The sequence below is a fragment of the Artemia franciscana genome, unplaced genomic scaffold, assembly GCF_032884065.1.
Source record: "Artemia franciscana unplaced genomic scaffold, ASM3288406v1 PGA_scaffold_67, whole genome shotgun sequence".
Classification (NCBI taxonomy): Eukaryota; Metazoa; Arthropoda; class Branchiopoda; order Anostraca; family Artemiidae; genus Artemia; species Artemia franciscana.
The window spans coordinates 218,587-245,875 of NW_027062705.1; the positions used below are offsets into that span (position 1 = coordinate 218,587).

The 27,289-nt window shown below is 35.1% G+C and overlaps 1 protein-coding gene across 1 annotated transcript; it reads left to right on the forward strand.

Moving 5' to 3' along the window:
• The first annotated feature begins 9,614 nt into the window (after positions 1-9,614).
• On the forward strand, positions 9,615-25,936 carry LOC136042117 (uncharacterized). Its single transcript, XM_065727015.1, has 3 exons — positions 9,615-9,768; positions 19,607-19,720; positions 24,502-25,936. The coding sequence occupies exons 1-3, from the start codon at positions 9,685-9,687 to the stop codon at positions 25,855-25,857; spliced, it is 1,554 nt and encodes a 517-aa protein (XP_065583087.1). The 5' UTR covers positions 9,615-9,684; the 3' UTR covers positions 25,858-25,936.
• The last annotated feature ends 1,353 nt before the right edge of the window (positions 25,937-27,289 follow it).

Consider the following 27,289-nt stretch of genomic DNA (forward strand, 5'->3'; position numbering starts at 1 on the left):
TGGATTCAATCAGTGGCTAAATTTGGTTTGTTCTTCCGTGATGATTAAGGTCAGGAGCTGTAGTATTATGTCATTCCACAAAAAAAATTAAATCGCAAGGACACCTAGATGCTTTGATTTCCTTTAAATGTTAATATATGTTAATTATATGTTATAATTATATGTTAATTATATTGCTAATTATATGATATTGTATTATATTATATTATATTGTATATTATAATATTTGTATATTATAATATAATATTGTACATTATATTTGTATATTGCTAATTATATTATATTGCTAATTAGATTATATGTTATAATTATATGTTAATTATATTGCTAATTATATTATTATATGCTAATTATATGTTAATACGACAAGATCTAGTTTTACCCTTGCAATGAGATTTATCTTTAAATAACCGGTTGGGGTTCAACGCCCTGTTTCATTCTGTTTCTTTAATTTTTTGGTGAGAGGAGGATTTCAATCAGTGGTATCGTTTGGAGGGAAGGGTGCAGTTGCACACACCAATAATTTTGAGAAAAATTATTCAGTAATTTTAAAATCGTATTTCACTTTATTTTTTTCGGTGAAAGGACGGTTTCAATCGTGCCTGTGTAATATGGTATAAAAAACCTATAGTACTATTATATTGAACTATGTATTAGCCATTGAATGCAATAACTTGAAAAACCTCACGTGAAATTTTTGAAAATTTAGGCGTGATTTAATTCTTATATATAAAACAGTCTGTGTCGGTTATTTAAGTCTGTTTTCTGGCATTCTAATTTGTTCATAGCTTTTTTTACTCTAAATGCTAATTTGGACTTTAAAGAAAAGAAGATAAAAAATAATAGTTTTCAGAAACAAAAGACAAAAACAATTCAATGTAAGTGCAGTTTATACAAAAGAAAATTAAAAGTCGATTATAATTCAAATAAGAATACTTTACAACACTTCGATTACTGCTTGCTTTTTATGTTTTTAAAAACTCAGTTTTTACACGAAAACCTCTTTTTCATATTTTATACCGGTACTGTGATATGTCTACGTTTATGAAATTAGAGGGGGGTATCCAAAAAGAATTTCTGCTTTATATTGTAAAATATGTATGGTTATGAATTTACGTGTGATAGAGAGCGGTCTGAAGTAAAGCGTTATTAAAAAAAAATAAATCTAAAAAGGTTAGAACATTGAGAGCTATAGTGATGGCAGGGATCAACTACAACTTCCTCCCGAGAGGTTGCCTAAAACAATGATTCATATTCATCATACCATAAGTTGAGGCCTGGCCAAGAGAATTAGACCCTTAGAATGCAATGAGACCCGACCGGCCTCCGCTTTGAACGCAGCCTGTAAAGCATCACTCTTCTAACTAACATCTATAGAAGTCAATGTTGACTAAACTTAGGTATCACAATTGACAACATGCACGGATTTGTATAGCGAAATAAGAAATAGTTTTGGAGAAGGGTTTTAATTTGAGCTTAAGATACATTATTCAATGCTTAAGGTTTGAAGCCCCTGGCTAATCACTCACCATGTAAAGAACTTATTGACTTGTCCTTTTGGGATTAAATGATGATAGAACACACAAGTTTGTTCAAATGAGAGTAAATAGCGACTTCTTAACTACAGGCGAAAAGGAGTTATTATGTATATTACAGGTTCTGCCACACCTATAGGCCTATATAGTTTACATAGGTATATATGGTATATAGGTTATATAGGTATATAGGTTACATATAGTTTACACGCCTATGTCAAAGAGTTCGTGGTAACGAACTGTAGTAAGGAGCGACCCGGCTCAATAGTAACCAAAACTCTAAAAAAACGGAATTTTGATACCAATAGTTACATCAAAAGAATCGTATTTTAATACTGATTATAAATATATAAGTTTCATCAAGTTTAGTCTTACCCATCAAAAGTTACGAGCCTGAGAAAATCTGCCCTATTTTAGAAAATAGGGTGAAACACCCCCTAAAAGTCATAGAATCTTAATGAAAATTACACCATCAGATTCAGCTATCAGAGAACCCTATTGTACAAGTTCCAGGATCCTATCTACAAAAATGTGGAATTTTGTATTTTTTGCCAGAAGACAAATCACGGATGCGTGTTTATTTGTTTGTTTTTTTTTCTTTTTCCCAGGGGTGATCGTATCGACCCAGTGGTCCTAGAATTTTGCTAGAGGTCTAATTCGAACGGAAATGAAAAGTTCTAGTGCCCTTTTTAAGTGACCAAGAAAATCGGAGGGCACCTAGGCCCCCTCCCACGCTCATTTTTCCCCAAAGTAGTCGGATCAAAATTCTGAGATAGCCATTTTATTCAGCATAGTCGAAAAACCTTATAACTATGTCTTTGGGGATGACTTACTCCCCCACAGTCTCCGTGGGAGGGGCTGCAAGTTGCAAATTTTGACCAGTGTTTGCATATATTAATGGTTATTGGGAAATGTAGAGACGTTTTCAGGGGAATTTTTTGGTTGGGAGGGGGGTTGAGAAGAGGGGGCTATGTGGGGGAAATTTTCCATGAAGGAATTTGTCATGGGGGAAGAAGATTTCCATAAAGGGGGCGCAGCATTCTCTAGCATTACTTAAAAAAAAAAAACAATGAGAAAATAAATAAGAAAAAGTTTTTTTCAACTGGAAGTATGGAGTAGCATTAAAACCTAAAACGAACAGAAAATATTATGCATATAAGAAGTTCACCTCCTCCTAATACCTGACTCTTTACTCTAAAGGATTTTTAGTAATTTCAACTATTTATTCTACGGCCTTTGTGATTCAGGGGACAAAATTTAAGCTTTAATGCAAAGAGTTATTGACGAGGTATTGACGAGTGGGCGAACCTTCTCAGATACGTAATAAAAACATACGAACATAGAAGTTTGTTACGTAAGCTAATTCGTAAGTTACGTATATCTTTTACTAATGAAAACGTTCGTAAAAAGTAAAAGTTCTAGTTGCCTTTTTAAGTACCCAAAAAATTGGAGAGCAACTGGGCCTCCTTCCCCTCCTTTTTTCGCAAAATCATTCGATCAAAACTAATAAATAAATATGCAAATTTCGCTTTAATTATTCATCTGCGGAGAGCCAAAATCAAAACATGGATTAACTAAAAAACGTTCAGAAATTAAATAAAAAAAACAAGTTTTTTAACTGAAAGTAAGGAGCGACATTAAAACTTAAAACGAACAGAAATTACCCCGTATATGAAAGGGGCTGCCCCTTCTTCAACGCCCTGCTCTTTACGCTAAAGTTTTTACTGTTTTAAAAAGTAGATTTGAGAGAAAGAGTCAAACTTTAGTGTAAAGAGCAAGGCGTTGAAGAAGGAGCAGCCCCTTTCATATGCGGGGTAATTTCTGTTCGTTTTAAGTTTTAATGTCGCTCCTTACTTTCAGTTAAAAAAACTTGTTTTTTTTATTTAATTTACATAAGAGTTCAATCAGGAACTGTCAATTTTTCGCACTCAGTGCTTCATCGAACAATACTTTATTTAAACTATAGCTTAAAGAGTGGGACATTTAGAGGAGACTAGCCCCTCTTTTTTTCTAATAATTCTAAACCTTTCTTTTAATAAGTATTTCTCACGTTAATTACTCTCTTTTGCGATATATTTCCCTTCCCTCCTTTCAAAATAAATTTCTGAGTATGTAACTGATGGACTTGGTTATTGATAGAGAGAATAAATAAAAAAACTAGTTTTTTTTTAACTGAAAGTAAGGAGCGACATTAAAACTTTAAACGAACAGAAATTACTCCATATATGAAATGGGTTGTCCCCTCCGCAATCCCTCGCTCTTTACGCTTAAGCTTTTAATTGTTTTAAAAAGTGGAATTGTGGCAAAGAGTCAAACTTTAGCGTAAATAGCGAGGGATTGCGGAGGGTACAGCCCATTTCATATACGGAGTAATTTCTGTTCGTTTTAAGTTTTAATGTCGCTCCTTACTTTCAGTTAAAAAAACTAGGTTTTTCTTATTTAATTTCTGAACGTTTTTGAATTAACGCATGTTTGATTTTGGCTCTCCGCACATAAATTATTAAAATGAAATTTGTATATTAATTCTTTTTTTGGCTAAATGGCTTTCTCTTAGTTTTGATCAGACGATTTTGAGAAATAAGGGATGGGGAAGGAGGCCTAGTTGCCCTCCAATTTTTCGGTTACTTAAAAAGGCAACTAGAACTTTTAATTTTTAACGAACGTTTTTATTAGTAAAAAATATACGTAACTTAAGAATTAACTTACATAACAAACTTTTATATTCTTTTATTTTTATTATTTATTTATTTATTTGAAAACCCGTCAATCATACGAAATGAAAAAGACGGAGCACGAACATATAAATATAAGAAAATATATCAGAACATATCAGAAGAGACATAACTAGAAAGAGGCTCAACTAATAGAAGGGCAAACAAAATAGCACTAAAATGAATAGAACGAAAACAGATCTATTGTAAAAGGAGATTATACCAATCGTGATCTACTATTTTAATATTATGTCTTTTGATTAAATTTTCCACTGCAACATGAGGGTCGGTTATGTGATACTTTTTAATGAGGACTGAGTTTCTGTACTAGGGAGGAAAACGTATGAGGTATTTAGCAAAACGGAAGAAAAGCGCACGGATTTTAGACAGTTCAGCCTTCGAGAATAGTTTCCAAAATGGTGCCAGGTACAGAATGTGAGGTAAAACAGTAGCGTTGTATAGGCTGGCAAGGAGCGGCGGCTAAAACAGAATTTAGCAGAGACTATGGAAGCATACGAGCTGGAGATTCGTCGATTGAGGTGTTTGATCAGTAGAAGACGTGTATGCCTTAGAGACGAGCCGATAGGGACTCCAAGGTAATTTATGTCGTCAGCAGTATTCACGAGATTTTCACCAAAAAGCAGTGAATGCACGTGTGGAGTTTTTTGCCAATTGAAGAGAACTATCTCGGTTTTCTCAGTGTTAAAACTGAGGCCAAGTTTTAGATATTCGGTTTCAAGCGTTTCAAAAATGTCAGAAGCCTTTTGCAATGTTCTACTCAAGTTCAAGACGTCTTCGGCGTAGCATGCTAAGGAGGTGTCTATAGAGGAAAGAATGCATGAGGTTGGGCATTTATCTTGTGCTTCAAGAACATAATTATTGAACAAATGAGGGGAGGAGACAGCTCCCTGGTGGGCACCTGTCAAAACAGGGATCAATTTTTCATGAGGCCGAGGAGGCAAATTTTTGTCGGGAGGCAGCTTTAGGCGAATGGACAGCCTCGAGTACTTATCGCGTAGGGATTGAACTATGCAGGGATTCAGGAGTCGTTGTGAAGCTTTTGATAACATTGCATCGTGTATGAGTGAATCGAATGCACGGCTGATGTCATGACTAGCTGAGGCTATGCTCTCTCCAGAAAAATCCGCATCGAGTAGCACATTCACTACAGCCGTCAAGGCATCGGCACAACCAGTGCGGCGCTTAAATCCGAATTGACGTGGCGGGGTGTAGCATTTAGTTTCCAGTTCATTAATGAATAGAAGCTCGAATACTTTACATAAAGATATGGCGACTGTAATGGGGCGGAAAGACGAGCATTTGATGTCATTTTTCCCTTTCTTTGGAATGGGGGTAAGATCCCCTACGCAGAAGGAGGCGGGAACAACACCTTGTGTGAAGATCATCTGCATTAAAAGCGAAATATGCATAGCGAGAACCGAACCACCATGTTTAATATGGATAGCGCTAACACGGTCAATTCCATAAGAAGACTTATTTTTCAACCAACGAATTGCTTGAATAACCGACTCTAACTGACAACAAAATCACCGTGCGGAAGCTTATCAAGGAACTCATCCAATTCTCTCTCGTACATGTCTTCAAGCTGGGGGTTAGGAGCAGCAAATTCACTCGCATAATAAGAATACCAGTCCTTGACAGGGATTTTAGACGGCGACAATAGAGGGGTAGGCTTTGCCAAAGATACAGACTTGAAAAGAAAATTTTGATCCTGTTTTGCATGGGCGGAATAGCTATCAACGAGAGATTTGCGGTGGAGGGAGAGCTCCTTCGAGAATCTACCCTTCGTAGTCAGTCTGATGCTATTAATGATACCAGATCTTGGGCGCCCACAGTCTTTCCATACCGAAAACCAGAATTTTGCTCGATGACAAGTGGCTACCAGCGAATGATTTTCGGGCCATTTTTGCACCATCCCTTTACAAACTTTTACTTTAGGTGCCGCTAACCTCTCAGCATGAAGGAGAGCGTGACAAATTTCATTACAATAAATATTGAGACAAATTCGGACTTATTCTTTAGAGAGATCTTTCAGTTTTTGGAGGAGATTAAAGGGAATACGGATTTTATTAAGAATTTCTTCTGTCACCAGAGCAAATAGTTGCTTCTCAGCTTTAAGCCAATCAAGACGAAATTTAGGCTGTTGGGTTTCCTGGCGGGTTTGGTAACAATTCTAAGAGACAATATGTACAGAAGACGAGACAGGAAGGTGGTCAGAAATTTGATAGTCCGTTACTACCCCAAGATTTTGAACAGTTAAATTATGAGAAATGGCAACATGGTCTAGATTTGACACACTGGAGGAGCTGTGAATATATGTAAAATCCCTATCTTTTCCTACCACAGCAAGGTAATCACCAAAAACATTCTTAATCAAAGAGGTACGAGACGATTGTAGAGAAGAAATCTCAGAAAGGTTGCAGTTGAAATCTCCAATTACTACACAAGAAAAACCCTTGCGCTTAATTTTACATATACATGAATTTAGTTTCTCACAAGAAAGGGCAAAAAGACGTTCTGAACGCTCATCTTTATAATATGTTGGCAAATACACGTTAATAAATCCACAACTTTCAATTCGTACTGCGAGAAAATTGTCAGACTTTTAGAATAGACTGGACAGAACACATGACCGAACAAACGTAGCTAGGCCTCCTGAAGGTCTTCCTCGGCTGCAGCTCGGTTTAGCTGGAACTTTGTAGGCCTTCGTGGTATGATTCAGTTCTAACAGGTTTTCACTTTGCTGGGTAATAAAGTGCTCTTGAATGCACACTACATCATGTTCGACACTTAAATCACTAAGGATTGGGAGCTTCTCAATGAACGAGCCATTGATGTTCCATGAAATGAACCTATAGCAGTTGCTCATGATTTCTGTAGTTGCCTGTTTTTGGGACAACTAATACTGTAGCAGGTATGACCCGGCACTTTAAACTCTACACAAAAAGGGAGTTTTTAGCAGGGAGCTTGCGCGTGGAATTGTGCTCATGCGAGCCACATTTTGAACATGTTGATGGATTTTCACAGTTGGAAGCTAGATGGCCTATCCTGTGGCAATTGAAACAACGGCGTGGAAGGAAGACAAATTTTTAGGCTTGTAATCGTTCGTAGCCAATTCTAACCGAGTTTTTAAGGGAAACTTCAAGATCACTCCGCGTCTGAAAATATACTTTATATGTTCTCAACTATGTATACGAGGGGGTTTGTACCCTCGCTAAATTCTCGCTCTTTATACTAAATCGTAAGTTTTATCCCAATTCTTTAAGAATGACCCTTGAATCAGAAAGGCCGTAGAATAAATAGTCGAAATTACTAAAAATAATTAAGCATGAAGAGCGAGGTATTTATCTCCTCCTAAATACCTCGCTCTTTATGCTAAAGTATTTTTAGAACCCCTTATATGCGTAATAATCTCTGTTCGTTTTAAGTTTCAATGCTACTCCTTACTTTCAATTGAAAAAACGTTTTCATGTTTATTTTTTCATTGTTTTTTTTTTATAGTAATGCTAGAAAATCTTACGCCCTTTTCATTGAATTTTTCTTCCCCATGAAATATTCCTCCAAGGAAAGATCCTCCAACATATCCCCCTCCCTCAACCCCACCCCTCAAACCAAAAGAATCCCCCTAAAACGTCTGTACACTTCCCAATAACCATTACTATATGTAAACACTGGTCAAAGTTTGTAACTTGCAGCCCCTCCCCCAGGGATTGCGGGGGAGTAAGTCATTCCCAAAGACATAGTTATTATGATTTTCGACTATGCGGAACAAAATGGCTATCTCAAAATTTTGATCCGTTGACTTTGGGAAAAAATGAGCTTGGGAGGGGGCCTAGGTGCCCTCCAATTTTTTGGTCACTTTGAAAGGGCACTAGAACCTTTCATTTCCGTTAGAATGAGCCCTTTTGCAACATTCTAGGACCAATTGGTCGATACGATGTCCCCTGGGGAAAAGAAAGAAAGAAAACAACAAAAAAAACAAATAAACACGCACCCGTGATTTGTCTTCTGGCAAAAATACAAAATTCCACATTTTTGTAGATAGGAGCTTGAAATTTTTGCTACAGGGTTCTCTGATACGCCAAATGCGATGTTGCGATTTTCGCATCAAAATTCCGTTTTTTAGAGTTTCGTTTACTATTGAGCCGGGTCGATCCTTACTACAGTTCGTTACCACGAACTGTTTGAGAATTTAATTCATGGACGCCAATGAATTTGACGGCTGAATAATTATTTAATTATTGCCGGAATACATTATTTACTGAAAAGGAAATGTTTCGAAGAAAAACATGAACAGTTTTGTTTGTTCTAAGAAAACTAAAGTAGTTCTAAGAAAAATAAAACGGTGTCAGGGTTTGAACCTTGGCACCTTTAGATCTTACTCTAGCTTTGTGTGTGCCTACCGTAACAATTTACAATGAAACCTGCAAAATATAATTGCTGCTTCTTATGCTTCGAATACATTTATGCTGCTCCAGCTTAGTTTTGAGGCTTTAGAAAATTACATTGTTAATTTTTCATTTTCTCTTCATTTTCAGGTCATCTAGCTTTGTATGTGCCTGCCGTGACAGTTTACAATGAAACCTCAATATATAACTGCAACCTCCAATGCTTCGTATGCAGCTATGCTACTCCAGCTTAATTTGGAGGCTTCCGAAAATTAAATTGTCGATTATTATTTTATTAAAGAAATACATATTAAATAGTCGAAATTAATATAATAAATCATTGTATATGTCAAAGTTTAACGTTGAATCATTAGAGATTATCAGCTGATTCTTCTTCAAGATATAATACCGATCTAGATGAATTCTGGTGCTTAAAAAAATCTAATTACTGTTTTCGTTAGTTTTATTAAATGGTCAGATAGGAGTGAATTTGTGCTTTCAAAATTGGTTTACTTAGATAGTGAATTGCCAAAAAATATTGTGCAATTATTACAGTTTATTGCAATTTTAGTTTTAAACTTTTAAGAGCAATTGCTTCACGGTTTCTGAAACTCCTTTCTAAAAGCTTGCCTTGCGGGATCTAGAGTTTTCTTCTGCAAAAAAACAAAAACAATAATAAATAAAAAACTGAGATATCTTTCCATATTTTTCACTGAGCTCTTCCAAGAATATCACCAATACTCTTTTCAAAAATTATGTGTAAACCTTATTTGGAAAAAAATAGGAAAGTTACAGCATGCTACTTTCCTACTTTCTTATTTTCCATATATGCAAAAATTCGATATGTTCTATGATAATGGTATTGGAATCCTCTTTTGGAAAGTGTATTTAGAAGGAAAATGAAACCTTATACAAAAATTGAAAGCAAAATTACAGAAAGCTTAAAATGTATCAGTTAGCTTGTTAGTTTGTCTAGAGAACTTCAAGAAGTCTACAACGACAGGAATTTCAAGCGAATTTGCCTTGGACATGAAGAAGCAAATATGGATATTATTTTTTCTTCATACATGCTTTTTAGTTCAAAGTGAATGGATATCAATATTTCCCTCGAAGGTAATATCTAAACTGAAGATACTTTCACCATTCCACAAAAATATAGAAATTTTTAAAGTCTATATTATAAGATTTTTGATGAAAATATCTTTTCTAAGTTATTTTAAAGATAATTTCATTTCAAGCAGGGTAGTAGCCGTGGATAGCTTCCATACCCAAATGATATTCGTAAGTTGTGGCAGAATTGATTACAAACATTCTCATCTCTAGTTTTAAGCTTTTGAAAGCATTTTTTTTTGCCAGAGGTGTCACGTTTTCAAGAGTTACTAAATTTATTTTACGACTGACCTGAAAACCAGAGTTACAAAGAATTTGAATCTGTCCTTCAAAATATTTTTCGTTTTAAAATACTTACGAATGATAGGAAAATAGACATGAGAAAGAATAATTGCTTGTTCTAAAAGCAATTATTTATGCCAAAATATCCTTTTCTTAAATAAAAAAATAAATAAAAACAACAAGTTTTTTTAACTGAAAGTATTGAGCGACATTAAAACTTAAAACGAAAAGAAATTACTCCGTCTATGAAAGGGGCTGTTCCTCCCTCAACGTCTCGCTCTTTACGCTAAAGTCTTACTCTTTCTATCAATTCTACTTTATTAAACAGTAAAAAACTTTGGCGTAAAGACCGGGATTGAGGGAGGAACATTGAGAGAAGAACAGCCTATTTCATACACGGAATAATTTCTGTTCGTTTTAAGTTTTAATGTCGCTCATTACTTTCAGTTAAAAAAACTTGTTTTTTTATTTGATTTCTGAACGTTTTTGAATTAATGCTTGTTTTTATTTTGGGTCTGTGCAAATGAATAATTAAAACGGAATTTGCGTATTAATTTCTTTTTGCTAAATGGCTTTCTCTTGGTTTTGATCAGACGATTTTGAGGAAAAGGGTGGGAGAGGAGGCCTAGTTGCCCTCCAATTCTTCGGTTACTTAAAAAGGGAACTAGAATTTTTAATTTTTAAAGAACGTTTTTATTAGTAAAAAAATGTAACTAACTTACAAACTAACTTACGTAACGAGCTTCTATATTCATATATTTTTATTATGTATATGGGGGGAGTTTGCCCCCTCGTTAATACCTCTTTCTTTACAATAAAGCTTTAATTTTGTCCCAATTCTTTAAGATTGGCCCCTGAATCACAAAGGCTGTAGAATAAATAGTTGAGATCACTAAAAATACTTTAGCGTAAAGAGCGAGCTATTTAGGAAGAGATGGACCCCCCCATATGCGTAATAACCTCTGTTCGTTTTAAGTTTTAATGTTGGTCCTTACTCTCAGTTGAAAAAATCTTTGTCATATTTATTTTTTCATTGTTTTTTTTTTAAATAATGCTAGAAAATCCTGCGCCTCCTTCATTGAATTTCTTTTCTCCCATGACAAATTCCTCCAAGGGAATATCGTCCCACGCAGCCCCCCCACCCCCCTCCAACCAAAAAATCATCCTGAAAAGGTCTGTACACTTCCAAATAATCATTACTGTATGTAAACGCTGGTCAAAGTTTGTAACTTGCAGCCCCTTCCTTGGGGACTGTGGGAGAGTAAGATAGCCCCAAAGACATAGTTATTATGTTTTTTGACTATGCTGAACAAAATGGCTGTCTCAAAATTCTGATCCGTTGACTTTGGGAAAAAATGAGCGTGGGAGGGGGCCTAGGTGCCCTCAAATTTTTTTGGTCACTTAAAAAGGGCACTAGAGGTTTTATTTTCCGTTAGAATGAGGCCCTTGCGACATTCAAGGACCACTTGGTCGATACAATCATCCCTGGGAAAAAAAAAAAACAAACGAACAAACAAATAAACACGCACCCGTGATCGGTCTTCTGGCAAAAAATACTAAGTTCCACATTTTTGTAGATAAGAGCTAAAAATTTCTGCAGTAGGTTTCTCTGATACGCTGAATGCTATGGTGTGATATATATCGTATATCGGATTTTGCTATATATCGTATGACTTTTAGGGGATGTTTCCACCTATTTTCCAAAACAAGGCAAATTTTCTCAGGCTCGTAACTTTTGATGAGTTTTGATGAGTAGACTAATTTCGATGAAACCTGTATACTTAAAATCAGCATAAAAATCCGATTCTTTTGGTATGTCTATTAATATCAAAATTCCGTGTTTTGGAGTTTCGTTTACTATTGAGCCGGGTCGCTCCTTACTACAGTTCGTTACCACGAACTGTATGATTTCAAAAAACAAAATTCGACGAATGTCAAGGTTAACCATAAATATTTTTAACCCCTCAAAAATTGTTTATTTCAAAGATGAAGTAGACTTCAGTCGCATAAAACTTGTCTTTTTTATTTAATGTCTGGTCAATTTTTAAATAATCCCTTAAATCTGATCCCACCTCCACGGAGAAATACCCTTCCCACGGATATATCCTCTAGACAAAAATTGTTTATTTCAAAGATGAAGTAGACTTCAGTCGCATAAAACTTGTCTTTTTTATTTAATGTCTGGTCAATTTTTAAATAATCCCTTAAATCTGACCCCACCTCCACGGAGGAATACCCTTCCCACGGATATATCCTCTAGACAATTGAATCCCGGTGAAAACTTGCCCTGACAATTATCCTTTACAACCCCACGCATAAAATTGAGACAGAAAAGAGAAAGCGAGAAATATAAAATATTTTGTATAGGAATTTTGGTAAATTCCCCTTGTGTATTTCCTTTGACTAGCTTACACCCTGGAAACCTTCCTTCCCATGAAAAGTTCCTTCGTAAAAAAAAGAAAGCACAAAATTCGTCTTTCCACCCTAAAATGTATGCATGCTTCTAACAAATATGCGTAAACTAGAGAGAATTTTTATAACTTAAAGACCATACCCCTGGAGCTTTGGGGGGGGGTCATGTTATACCCAGAGGCATAGTTATTGGGCCATTTAAACTATGATGAACAGAATGGCTTCTTCAAAGTTTTAATCGGATAATTTGGAGGAAGAAAAGGTGTGGGGAGGGCTTAGTTGTCCTCCAATCTTTTTGGTCACTTGAAAATGGCATCATAACTTCTGATTTCCGTTTGAATAAGCCCTCTCACGATATTTTAGGACCACTGGGTCGATAGGATCGCCCCTGAGGAAAAAAAACAAATAAACACGCATCCGTCATCTTTTGTCTGGCAAAAAATACAGAATTCCACATTTTTGCGGGTAGAAGTTTGGCACCCCAATAAGAAATTCTCTGATGCTCTGAATCTGATGATGGGATTTTCATTAAGATTCTATGACTTTTAGGGGGTGTTTCCTGCTTTTTCGAAAATAAGGGAATTTTGTCAGGCTAGCAACCCTCAATGGGTAGGACTAACCTTAATAAAACTTATTTACTTGAAGTCAGGATAAAAATCCGATTGTTTTGATGTATCTATTGGTATACAAATTCTGTTTTAGGGTTTCGTTTACTATTGAGCCGGGTCGCTCCTTCCTTACAGTTCGTTGCTACAAACTGTTTGATACCGAGTTTGTCCCATCTACATTAAAATGAATAATTCCAGTGCTAACCGAAAATATATACGATCAGTTCACAATACACAGCCTCTTAAATGATTTTACAACGTCCTCTGACTTTTTACAAGGACGTGTTCTGTCTCAACGCCTATTCAATCTGCTCCCAAAAGTCTTACAGTAACTTACACCAGCCCAATTTGGAGCAAAAATAGCTGGAACCTCATTGTTAATCTTGGATTTTCCAAAGGTATTAATTAAATATCTGGAATTACAATAGACCTCTAGAGATAAATGGACTGCCTTGACATGAACTAAAAAAAACTCTTCCATCATACTCTGTGGCTCAACAAAAATTAAAATAAAATAGCAAAAATTTCCCATTTAAAAACAATTTAATTTAAAAGGTTACAAGAAAAATTGAAAATAGCAAAAAAACTCAGAGAAATTTCGAAATATGTATTTTTATTCGGCGAAAAAATGAGGTAAAAACTCTGAAGCCTGGAAAAGACTTGATATTCTTGGCATTTGAACGGTTTAGTTATTTAAATATGAAATTCAGAAGGATAGACGGAATAAAAGCGGGATTTGTTAGAATCATGAATTGGGAGGATTTTTCTTATAAAAACTTAACATTTGAACTCGTAAAATTTCGAAAAACAAAATCACTTTTAGAAAAAACAAGTGGAACAAATAGTACAAAAGAGAAAAAAAACAAATACGAAGACAAATTAAACCTTTATGTCAGCTAAGAACACAAGGATATTACTAGTTTGGACCAAGGGACTTAAATTCTAGCACTTTTTGATTCTTTTTAATCTAAACGTCTTTAAAACGTCTTTTCAATTCTAGCACTAAGCAATTCGAACGACTAAATAATTTTAGTATCAGCAAACTTCTCAATAATAAGCATATTGCGATATGAAGTGGGTAGGTACAACAAAATTTACATTGTCTAAAATAAGCAATATAAACCTGGTGCAAATCTTTCTTCTTCAGTAGAAAATACATACCAGTGAAAAAGTAAGACAGAACGGCCATAATACTTGGAAAATATTTTGGCCAAAGCTCGGCATAAGTGTTTACCACGGTTTGGTGCAATTTTGAGTGTATTCAGTCTTCAACTTTTCTTCGACATTTTTCAAAACCTGGAGTGACAAAAATAGGGAGTGTGGAACTAAGACAGAACGGCCATAATACTTGGAAAATATTTTGGCCAAAGCTCGGCATAAGTGTTTACCACGGTTTGGTGCAATTTTGAGTGTATTCAGTCTTCAACTTTTCTTCGACATTTTTCAAAACCTGGAGTAGGGAGTGTGGAACAGATGCGAATCTTTAACCACCGCAAACTCGCAACATTACGAATTGCTAAGGATTCACAAGACAACTTATAGGGATGATAATTTGGGATTAAAAACTAGATATTCATAAATCAACATTCTGAAACATAATAGATGTACATTGCAGAGATATCGCCAAATTAGACTTGGTCCAGCTGAAAACTAAAAGGTCCTTCGCGTACACAATTTTTGACATATCAGATGAACTATGGAAATACAGAGGTCTGACTCTTGATATCACATTTTGAATGCAACCACCAAATGGATAAAAGTGAGAGCACTCGACCCTGTCGTTCTCCAAATTGATCAGACATATTACCGTAGAGTCCCAAATACCCTTTTAAACGAAGAAGACAAGTTACTATTATGCCAAAATTTAAGTACATCTGTAACAGAAGGGTTCAATCTTAATGATAAGTGTGCCACGCTAGGGCATGCAAATGCTGTCGGAAGCTTTAGGCAAATCCGAAGTCCAAGTATGAAAGTCATAACCTTTAGACTGGGCATCATAAAGAAGTGAAGCTAAACCTTTGTACGCATGTTGGTATCCAATGCGAGGTAGAAAGCCAAATTGGCTTGAATTTTTTGCAGTCTATTAAGTGATATGGAGCAGAACAGATTCAAAATCTTACTAATATTACATGCAACAGTGATAGGCCTATATTAAGTTCGAAAATGATGATAGTTTCAAAATCTTCCAAAGTCACTTTTTGCTCCCTTTCAAAACAATTTTCCCAACACAACTCTTTTGGCACGCCCTGATGAATTGTGTTTAAAGTTTGGTTTCGATATTTTGGCAAATCCGTGTCTTCGTAAAATTTTCTCCCCGGAAAATCATAATTAAAAAGTGTTTTGTCGTTAACATGTGGTGTAAAAACTCTAAAATTTTGAAAAAATGTAGTATTTTAGTATTTTTATGCTTCAGTTATTTTAATTTGAAAGGAATAGGGCTGAAAGTAAGAAAAAAATTAAAACCATGTATTCAAAGCTGCTTTGGGGTTTCAGGCTTGTCACTAGCATGTCTTGTAATTATTACTCACCTTATTAATTGTGAAACTACCTCACTATTCTTACTATGACTAGGTCCAATTATTAAAAATCCTTGTTGAAACAAGGATACTTAATCATATATCGGATTAAATAGCTAAAGATACGTATAAAGGTACCTAAAGGGTCCTGCTGGAGGGGTGGAGGTAGATTCAAGGAATGTTTGACATAATATTTGACAACCATAAAATTATGAAAATTAATGTCTGCTAGTACATAAAAGTTTTTGAATAGTATGCTCGCTGTTAACGGTCTTTTCAATAGGGGGAGATGTAATTATTATAGGCAAATATTAGGTCTGTAATAGCTATTTTTCGGTAATACAGGGGAAATTATGTGTTCTTCTCCTCCAAGCAGACGTCATGTGTAACCGTATAGCACTAAATTAAGATCTAGACCTCTAATAGGGGATATTGTTATCCTGCTGGCCTTTTCTAAATATTTTTGTTGTTTTGTTTATTTTAGAAATAAATTATCTAAAAGACTAAGAATATCTTCATTTTATGTCATGAAAAATAGGGCAAAGGGAATTTTTGGGGAAAGAAAATCTCGGAATATTTAGACAATAGTTATTAAATGAAATCCCAAAATATTAGAAAAAAATTAGAAAATGAAATCCCAGAAAATAAAAATATTCTGAGAAATTCAAAGCCAGAAGTAAAGTAAAAAAAAAGTAGAGTTAAAATGACCATATAAAAATTAATACTAAAATAAAATGACCACATTAAAAGAAGATTTTTAAGGATAAAAATTCTTGAAAGGAAGATTTTTCCATACTCTTGGGAAAGACGTAAGGCAAAGAATATGTTAAACGTTAATGGCCTGGTAAAAAAAGCGATTATTTTTGTTTTTTATAAGCTAATTTAGAAAAAAATCCTGTCCGGATATGATAAACAAAATTTTTATCTAGACACCAGGTGCCACTTTGGCACGCAAGTCTTATTATCTGCTTGGAAGCAGGAAAAGCCGTAAAAAGCAACCTTTCCCTATATCTTTGGTATGAAGTACGGTTGTCCTATTGCTGTCGATGGAATGTTGCAGTATTTTATTCCAGTCTACTGTAATGTGCTTGAAACTTATGAATTTTGTAGCATTTCTTGGTGTAAAATTATCTTTTTTTACATATGCGCAAAAATGGAAAAGAAACTACTGACCAGCCTTGAATTTTTCAGAGTTGAAACTTATGAATTTTGTAGCATTTTTTGGTGTAAAATTATCTTTTTTGTGCAATCCGTCCACTAGTAGGAAGAACCTATCTACATACTGCTGCTACAGCTAGTGCGACTGTGGTCACAACTACTTTTGACAGTGACTACTTCTTACTGCAAATACTTGTGAATGTGAATACTGTCAATTGCGACAAATTATAACCATAACTCCTTGTCACTACGCCTAATTGCAATTACGACAGCAGCTATTAGTGACTTCGACTACTTGCGTTTGTGACAACTTATGATTGCGACTGCTTGTGGTTGTGACGGCGATTACTTGAGACTGTAACTACTTGCGTACCTGATTAGATTGGTCGTGACTTGGACTGCAGCTAATTGCTGTAACTGCGGCTACTTGGGACTCTGATCACAGCTGCTTGTGGTTGATCAACCACAAGTTGGTGGTTGCAACCTCCAACCAGCCGTCATAGAAGTCGTCTGTGAGCATAATCTAGAAATTAGGGTAGGTATACTCTCCCATTTTATTCCCTACTCTTCCAAGGACTATGCCGTTTTCCATAGAACAAAGTACATCAAAATGCCCCATATCAGTGGGGATAGAACGCATCCCTGCTGAACTCCTGATTCAATACGAAACCAGCTACTAGTCTCATTTCCTACCTTAAATGCCTATCAGTAAATGAGTGAAACCCTAAACAAACAGAAATCATAATAAATACTTAATTTAAACTTAAAACGAGCAGAAACTATCACAAAAAGGAGCAAGAACTATGCCTTGAAACTTTACTGAAAACATAGTACATTTTAGCAGTTTCCCTTTTATGAAGTTAATAAATACACAACTAATGAGACTTTTTGGAATGAATATCACAGCATATTAAACTGCCAATCTCTATTTCATTAGATTTTCCAATTTATTCTTTTTGTGGTTGCTTAGGTTCAGTTTAAATTTAATTCTTATGTTCAGTTTAATTTTAATTTTATATCCAGGTTATTAATTGTAGTGTCTGTCTGTTATGGATTAGACTTATTTATTAATTGTTGCTGGGTGTTTCTTTTATACTTTAATTACTATTTGACTTTGTTTTCACGCGTCGTAGATTAATGTAGCTTATTACCTTCTTAATTATTTATGCGGAAAACGTTTTTTTAGTTAATTCCTGAAAACAGTCATTACGCCGACCCTAATATTATAGCGGCCAGTAGTTTCCGAACAAAGTATGAAAACTTCACAAATTAAGAAAACTTAACAACAAGGAGGTTCAGAAATGATGACAAACAAAATCAAGAGCCAGTGAAAAAAGAAAAAAACAATGCCAATATTTCCGTCGACAGCTTCTCTCTCAAGAATTATCCGTGCAAAATTAAGACAAAAACTAAAATACAGATAAAATTGCAACAAGAAAATATAAAAAGACAAACTTGAAAATCCAGCATTAAAATAAAAGAAACAGTTTCTCAAGCAACGGTGAAAAATTAAAGGAATCAAAAACTCGCCATTGCATGGCATTTTATACTTTTAACTGGGAAATTTTTTTTTAGGTAAGAGTCTTTGGACGCTAATAGCTTTTCAGGGAGGGCATTATCTCGTTTTTTCTTTCCATTGAATTTCATATCGTATTTTCATTACTTTTTCCTATTTTACCATGCTTAGCCAGTCGCAAAAATTATTAGTTTATTTACCAGCTACTACCGAACACAACTAGCAAGTATGACAACTGGTTGCTACATCCCGTTTACTCGACTTCCGAACTCGTTGCTCAGTAGCAACTGGTTACTGTAACTCGGTAAGTTATTACCAAATGCGGAACGTCTATTAAAACCACCTTTTGTCTTCATTTATAATTATAGAACGAGACACAGTTCGTTTCAGATATTCTATTAGTATTTTGACCTATTTTAATTGATCATGTTGAGTAATTTATTTTAATCATCTTTCTCCAACTTCAGAAATAAAATTGACATTGTTACAATATTTACTGATTGAGAACGAGATTTTGGTAGGCTGAAAATTTCAGTAACTGTCGTGTCAGTGTTTTCATCTTGTTTATGTACTAGCTTTATTCTTCGGATTTGTTGAAATAGTGTAGTGGAGTTTCGCCGACCCAAATATCCCCCCCCCCCTGTATGTAACACATTGGGACGTGATACTAAGATCATATGAATCCACTCAAAGTGAGATTTTGCTAATAATAAAATTTAGCTGGCTGACTGGCTGGCTGGCCAGCCATTGACTGGCTGAATCAAATATCATTGTACAACGGGCGTTAAAATAAACTGTTTTAACTATTCCCGAGCAATCCCCGGCATCCTGAGTGATCCCCGATCAATTCCTGGTAGTCAGCTTGTCTTATTTTGAAGTCCACTTTTTTTCTATTTGGATAATTTTTGAAGGTGATTTTTGCAGCCTATAGTTGCAAAGGGAGTTGAAACTCTTGGTCTTTCACCTTCTTTGAATAATAAAAGACTTTAAAGAAATCAAAGTTTTGCGCCTTGTTTAGTAGGAAGTCAACTGCGAGCAAAAATGTCGAAACTCATTTAGAATGAACCAGGAATTACCATGACCATGTAGGTTACCATAAGGCATCGGTTACGGCCTAAGTTCATAAATTAATATTGCGGTGCGTTACCGCTAAAAAAAAACTGATGAGCAAAACGAAGTTGCCGCTTCTACTGCTTTTGGGTATTATATTTGGGTAGATTTCGGGTATATATATATATATATATATATATATATATATATATATATATATATATATATATACATCTGGATAATTTCAATCCACAAAAGGAGTGGTTTAAGCAGAAAAAAAACTGATTTTGTGGTTTCAGGGTGGAAGGAGACGACACAATTTGGATTACACTGAACCTCATCTATGGGGAAAAAATTCATTTCTACAAGGACGAAAAATTTACAAAAACTATGATATTTCAGACGAGATTCAGGTAAGCAATGAATCCATTAATAAGACAAATGGCTAACAAGTAGGTCTATGATAACCATCACTTAAAGATTTACAAAGACACAAGAACATCTCTGGAGTCTCAAACTGGGCACATAACATGTTGTTGTATAAAGAAAGAATCGAAAGAGAAAGATTAAATGAAAGAAAGAGGGAGAGAGAGAGGGGGAATCAGCCTTATTTTGTTGCTGCACATATTTTTTGGCATTTAGCTTTTCAGTGAAATTCTAACGGCAGAATTTGTCCAAAATTCAAATGCAAAATATAATTAATCTGAGATATGCCAGACTTCTAAAAAGTAATTGTGACTTTCGAATGTTTTATTTATCCGCCTGGTGAGTGTGCCTAGTATACCTTAGCATACCTATACTAGGAATAAGGTTTATAGATAATGTCAGGGTTCCCTAAGCCAATATTTCATGATGTTCTTACGGTATGGGCTTCAATTCATAAACATGTAGAGGCGAGGTATTTTCCCAAATCTAGAGGGGAGGGCTTTGTTTTATTTTTCGTTCAGTGATAGTATAAAAAAATGTTATTTTTCAGTGAAAATAACAAAAAAAGTTACTTATGTCTTACAGCCACTATACTCAAGAAGTTAAGTTAGGTTAATCCTATTGAAATATACCTAAATATAATGAAAATATAATACTTTAGTAACAAAATAATCGAAACTACAACAGAGAATTATGATGATCAGGCCACCAAAAACGCATTATATTAAATGGTATTTAAATGGTTTCTAACATTACCTGACCAAAATACCAACTCTAGCATGAATTAATTTAAAAAAAGTTTGTCACAAAGCAAGATTTTAAAAGAAAAAGTAAAGAGCTCCATGAAGCCAAGAATGATCAGAAATATAGTTAAATAATCTTCCAAGCGTAAAATTACCACTAATCATTTTCAATAAATACATGAGGCTCAAAACGAACAGAAATTACAATAAATTGCCAAGTGAAACTCAAAATAGGTAAAAATTAACATGAGTAGTGCTGATAACTCCCATTGTAGGAGCCTAGGCTTTAGTGACAATAGTAGTAATAGAAGTAGTAATAATAGTAAATGTAGCAGTAGTATGAGCAGAAGCAGTAGCATTAGGATGCAAATATTTTCTTTTGGGTTTTGTTTGAATTTTGTCCACCTCAAAGGCCTTAATATATGTTCTCTGGACTTTTATTTGAACAAATGGTTATCACAAAACTTTCATCGGATGCATTTGTGGAACAAACAACACAGAGGGAGGGAATGGGTGCCCTCAATCAGTTTCACTTTTAAAAAGGGAACTAGAACACCTGATTTCCAATACAATGAGCCCCTTTTATAGTTTGATCGACCACCCTTTCTCTAAAATCCTTATATGTCTTCGGGGCATAACTTACAACCCTTGCGCAGAGGGCTGTGGTGGGGTTGTCATCCTCAAAAACGTAATTTTCATACCTTTTAACTACGCTAAATAAAATGGGAATCTCAATTTTTTTTGGATGTGTTATAGGAATTGATGGGCATGGGAAGGGGAGGCAAGCTTGTTGCTCTCTAATCAGTTTTGACTATTAAAAAAGGCCCCTTAAATTAACAATCGAATGAGCCTTTTTTTAAAGTTTCAACAACAACAAATGGCCATCTCAAAATTTTTATCAGATGGATTTCTAGAAAATACGATTTTTAGGGGGGGGGGTTATCCATCCTCCAATAATTTTTAATCTTGAAAAAGGTACTAGAACCTCCAATTACCAATCCAATGAGCCCTCTCCAAAATTTACACAACCACCCTTTCTATAAAAATTTTATATGCCCCCAGGGCATATATTACAACCCACAACCCTTGCCCTGAAGGCTGTAAGAAGGGGGAAAGGGGCCTTGTCATCCTTAAAGGAATAATTTCCGGACTTATTAACTACGTTGAACAAAATGGCTATCTCAAAATTTTGATTGGACGTGTTTGGAGAAATGGTGGGCGTGGGAGGGTGTTATTTGCCCTCTAATCACTCTTGACTATTTAAAGAGGCACTAGCCCCTTCAATTTTTGATCAAATGAGCCTTTTTAGAAGTTTCTACGACAGCAAATGACCGTCTCAAAAATTTTATAAGCATGTATTTCAGGGAAATGAAAGTTGAGGGGGGATATCTGCCCTCCAATTTGAATCTTAAGAAAGGCACTAGAACTTCTGATTACCAATCCCATCAGCCCCCTCAAAAGTTTATACGAGCCTATCCCAAAGCTTATATGATCCCCCTTTTCTACATTAATCTTAAATGCCCCCAGGGTACAACTTACAACCTTTGCACTGAAATATGTGAGGGGGGGGGGGTTGTTGTCCTCAAAGACATAATTTCCGAACCTTTCAACTATGTTGAACAAAATTACTATCTCAAAACTTTGATTGGAAGTGTTTGTGGAAACGGTGAGTGGTGAAGGGGGGATTAATTGTCCTCCAATCACTTTAAACTATTAATAAGGGCACTATTCCTTTCAAATTCTAATCGAATGAACCTTTTTTGAAGGTTCTACGACAACCCTTTCAATAAGAAGTGTCCTAGTCTAAAACCAAAAAAAAAAAAAATAATAATACATTGTACCCACATCGCTCTTTACTTAGGCAGCTCTATTGCGCTGTATATGAAAAACATTTAATTAAAATACACCTACGTTGTAGTTTATCTCTCTCACACTAAGCTGATTATCACCACGTACATACTGAAATACATAAAGAAACCGGCTCAGGCTACTCAGGCCAAGAACTTTGGTGTGATGGCTATAAGACATAAGTAGCCTACCCAAACAGTATTTTGAAAATATACAGAGAAGGGATCAACAAAAAATATGGCCAACCATCCCACTTCCTTTGTCTTCCCAAATTAAACACCTGTACTCACCCATATGATTCTAAGAGGAGCGAAAACACTGTTAGCTTATACTATTTTAATAGCTACTTCTTTGCTTCTTCGGAGCAACTTCCGTCGCTGGTTAAAACACTACTTATGTACAGAAACTCATTTTTTTCTTCAATGTGTCACCAGTCCTACCACCTACATCCCTACACACTTGGGTAACTACCCTTTTTCTAAGACATTTTATCTTGTTTACATTCATCTGAAGACCTAGCTTTTAGCTGGTGTTTTTGTTCAGTCTATTACACGATATCACACATTTTTTATCGTAAGATTTAGCATAAGATCATCTTTGTAGAATAATTCAGATTCGTTGTGACTTTTACCGTACGAGGCTTAATTCTCATACAAAAAGGAAAAATTGTACAACCCGGTCTCACATCACTAATTTGATCCAGGCTAATGAGTCTTAAAAACATAGCTGAAATTGTATTATAAGTACTATAAAAAAATTTAAACTAATTTACTATAAATAGTATAATTTCTGCTTGGTCGATAGCCAACTTATAATTAATAAAAATATTCTATTGCATTAATCAATGAAATTAAATCGTACCTTTAGGTTACTTCAAGTAAGTGTCTGATATGTGAGCTATTAACGTGACATCCCATACACTTATCAAAGCTGTATATCCATTTTTGAAAGCTCAGGTCGATACCAGTTCAACAAATTTGCAAAATCTATAAAATCAGAGTTTTGGACGAGTAAAGAGGTTACTTTGAGAGCTTTATGATACTTTTGGGGTCCCAATTGGGGGACCTGCTTGGGCTGACCAATTGGGGGTCCCAATTGGGCAGCAGAAACATTCCTAAATGGTTCTTTTAAATTCTGCTTATTTCTGAGGAAGGCTTCAGGCTTCTTCTACATGACCGTGTCCAAAAACTTGGCTTTCGTATTTTATCCTGGGAAGCTGTGGAACTTTTGTTGGGTTTTTATTCGTGCTAGGTAAACAAAACCCATATTTTTTTTTTACTTCATTAAATATAGAAAAATTGTGTTCATTTTATATTTAAGAGTAGCACTCAGTCTATTCCCAGTGTTATGAAGATTCTGCACTTTTTTCTCACTCCTTCTCTTATACCTAAAAAATATTTTTCCCACCCCCAGATTATTTTGCTCCCCCTCATCTCCAAATTATGAAAGTAATTTCTTAGGGGGGTTTTAATTTTGAAAAACCTTTTTTAAGTTGCTAATGCATAAGAGACCACATCTTCCTCTCCTTTCATCCCAATAGCCATTCAAAGCATATAACTGGCTATTACTTGAACACTAAGATGAATAAGAAGAAAAAAGGATATATTCATTAGCATTATTATTGCTATTCAGCTTATTCGTCTACATACCGCCCCTTATATCTATATTTAGCCCTAGCATTTAGGCAAACGTTCAGTAATCTTGTTGGTTTCGGGTAGTTTGTAATTGCTTCTCAATAACAGTTGGCTGATAATTGCCAATAATACAAACTTGAAAGAAAGATTATCAAACTTGTTTATATGTTTAGGAATTAAGGAGGAGCAGTAACACAGTCAAGTGGTTAAATTTACAGTTCGTTTTTTACTTCACTAGGTTAAACATAAAAAAACTACTTAATACATGTTTTAGCGTTAATTCCAATTTTGCTAATCGTAATGTTTGCAATTTTTGCAGAAGAAAAAACGCACTCTGTGTATTATCTTTCGGACGACTTGAATGTTGGATATTTTGCTGGATTTTAGGTAACAGCGTCCTCCAGTCATGCAAATTTATTTTTCATAAAATTTGCTTGCTATTTATACTATTTTCAGATTTGTCTACCAAAAATAAAGCTCCCTCTGGCTTGCATTTACGTGACTGGTTCCCCCGCTTTTTGCTTTTAATCATTTTTTTTCTAGGGAGACGACCCATTAGTATGGAGAGATGATGCTGATCACTTAATAGAAATAGAAAGCATGGAATACAACGTTGGTGGAATTAAGAAAACTGTTCCATCTTCAACGATAATGCCACCTGAGCTATTTACAAAATCACTTGTCAAATCTACTAATTGGAATCTCGAAAATTCAATAGTCAATGAAGCCACTCCTGCTAATTGGCTCAAGCTTTTTCCAAAATCAGAAAGCAAGGAGGTGACTTTTCCTGGCCCACCAGTCCCAGTCTCAAGACATTCTAGCCAAATAAACTCAGTAAATGATACCTGGAATGAAAGAGTTCTAGAAGAAGAGCTGGAAGAATTAGAAGAAAAAAGAGGTTATGGGTTGAATACCAAACAAAGCTTACACGCTACGACTGTCTCAACCACATCTGTCTTAAAAAGTTTGTACAAGAATGACAAATTGAAAGCAAACAATTTAGGAACATTAAATCCTAATAGCCGAGGTGTCGCTAATTATGATTTTCTCGAAAAAAAGAACGCACACAACTATCCTTTTGAAGTTGAACTGAAGGCTGCGGAAAGTGTAAAGAGAAAGCTTTTCCAAAGTAGACCTCGTTCACGACAGAATTTTCTTGCTCCAATTGATTTAATAAAAATGAAAGATTTTGACAGTGGTTTTAAAGAAAAGGAAGTGCAATTTACTAATAAGGGAGAAACAGCCCCAAACTCAATCAAATTACAGGATAATTTTTCTGCTACAGAGCTCCCTATCCCAGTTCTCAACGCCGCTGTTTATAAGAATGTTCCCATCATGGGAAGCAAATACTATAGAAAGCATGTAATTGAAAGTTCAACAGAAATTATTCAAGTTGTTAAAAACTTGACACATTTACCGGAAGATCTTAGCCTTGCTGAACTTTTTCCTACACTGCCCCCTCTCCCCCAAACTACTTTGAAACCTCGAAGGGCTACTCGTCTCCCTTATTTTGTAAGTGATCATATTTTGTCAAGTATAAAAGCCAGAAGAGCAAAAGGCAGAGCAATGTTGCCTTCATCAGACTATTCCCCCTTGCCTTATGGGATTGATTATCGAGCGTATCAAGGACCGAAATCTTTATATTCAAAACTTCGCTTTCAGAGTGATAGTAGTGAAAATATAGGGACAACTCAAAAAAACCTTGTTTTACATGTTCCAGATGCTGAGATTTCCGATACAGGTAGAGCCAGTGAAATATACCGTTTTGTAGGTCGAAAACCACGACCTACAACGACTAAGCCGAAATTTTTCTCTGAGTCTTCGATTGATGAGTCTAGTTCGGCGCTGGTTTCAGTCATTAGTTTCTTCAAATCTTTATTGGGTAACCTACCAGAATAATTGGTTATACTCCAGTTTATTATTGTTGACTAAAATTCTGTATATTGAAGGTAAACGAATAAATCATGGTAACACTAGATTTTTTTTTGTAATTGGAATTTTATCCGAGGAAGCCGAGCATCAAACGCCCCCCCCCACTCATTACCTTAAGAGCAACTGCTCAAACACAAAGGCCGTTCAATTAGAATAAGAAGATTTTTATACCACTATAATACTTAGCGTAAAGACTGAGGGGTTGAGGAGGGGTAGCTAGTGTCTTACAAAGGACAAATTCTGTTCGTTTTTTTGTTTCAAAGTCACTATTTGCTTTCATTTGAGATTTTTTTCATTTAATTTTTATTATTTTTCAAGTATACCCACGATTACCTTTGATGTTAGGTGGGCCACCTCCTCTGAAACCAGACTTTTCAAATCAAATGATTGCTTTTGACAAGCATATTTCAAGGGAAAGAGTACAAACTTATTGTTTTGGGTAGTTTAATTCATGCTTCAAATATTATACGAATTTTCATGTGCTAATATCTTATAATCAGTAACTTTAAAATTAATTCATGTCGCCCATTAGAATTAGCATAAATGATATATTTTCTTTAATAAATGTTGAAATCGAAATTGTTTACAGTTATCATTTTATTTGACAAGGGCTGCTCTTTACTTGCTTCTTGACTCAGGGCTCTGTTAAATGTGAAGGGGGTTACTACGCCCTCCTCTAACCCCACTTTTTACATTTAAATTGTGTATTCGTAAAACAATGCTTTGAACATGATACTTATCCGTGAAAAAAGCGCCCCTCAAATACTTATTAAGAGGGGGTGACAATTATTAAGTGGGCAATACTTATTATTAAGTGGGGGTTGAAATGTTAAATGTCATATCCTTTATGTTATCCTTAGGGTTATCCCTTTTATTGTTTTAAAGGTGAATTCTTCGGCCAAATTACTTTACAAGGATGCTCTCCGTGAAAACTAGTAAGGGCTGACACCCACAAGGCAGATGATAAGACATTGAGTATAGCATGAATGAATGAATGAATAGCATGAATGAATGATACGACCCACAAAGAGTATTTCACTTTCTATTCTAAAGCTAGACACTACGGAAAATTCAAGCAATAAAAAAATATAAAAAAAACAAATAAAATAAAATAATTATTTTACCATACATAGATATAAAATACATGAAACATACTAATGAGTTCTAAATTCCATGATTCTAAAAATCCAGGCGACCAATGCTGTTGATGAAATTCATGAATAAATGACGTACGTCTTTCATGTGTCACACTAAGTTTAGATCAAATGGGAAGCTTAGGCTATAAAACACTAAATTTACTTGTGATGAAAATCTAGCTGGTATGTACAAGGGACAATCAAAAATGACCTGACAAGATCCATTGTTTCATTTTTACCACAGACACATAAAGGCGAATCGA

Coding starts and splice junctions, on each gene's coding strand:
- LOC136042117 (XM_065727015.1), top strand. CDS start 9,685: ATGAAGAAGCAAATATGGATATTATTTTTTCTTCATACATGCTTTTTA. Junction 9,769..19,606: donor TATCAATATTTCCCTCGAAG/GTAATATCTAAA, acceptor TTGTGGTTTCAG/GGTGGAAGGAGACGACACAA. Junction 19,721..24,501: donor ATATTTCAGACGAGATTCAG/GTAAGCAATGAA, acceptor TTTTTTTTCTAG/GGAGACGACCCATTAGTATG.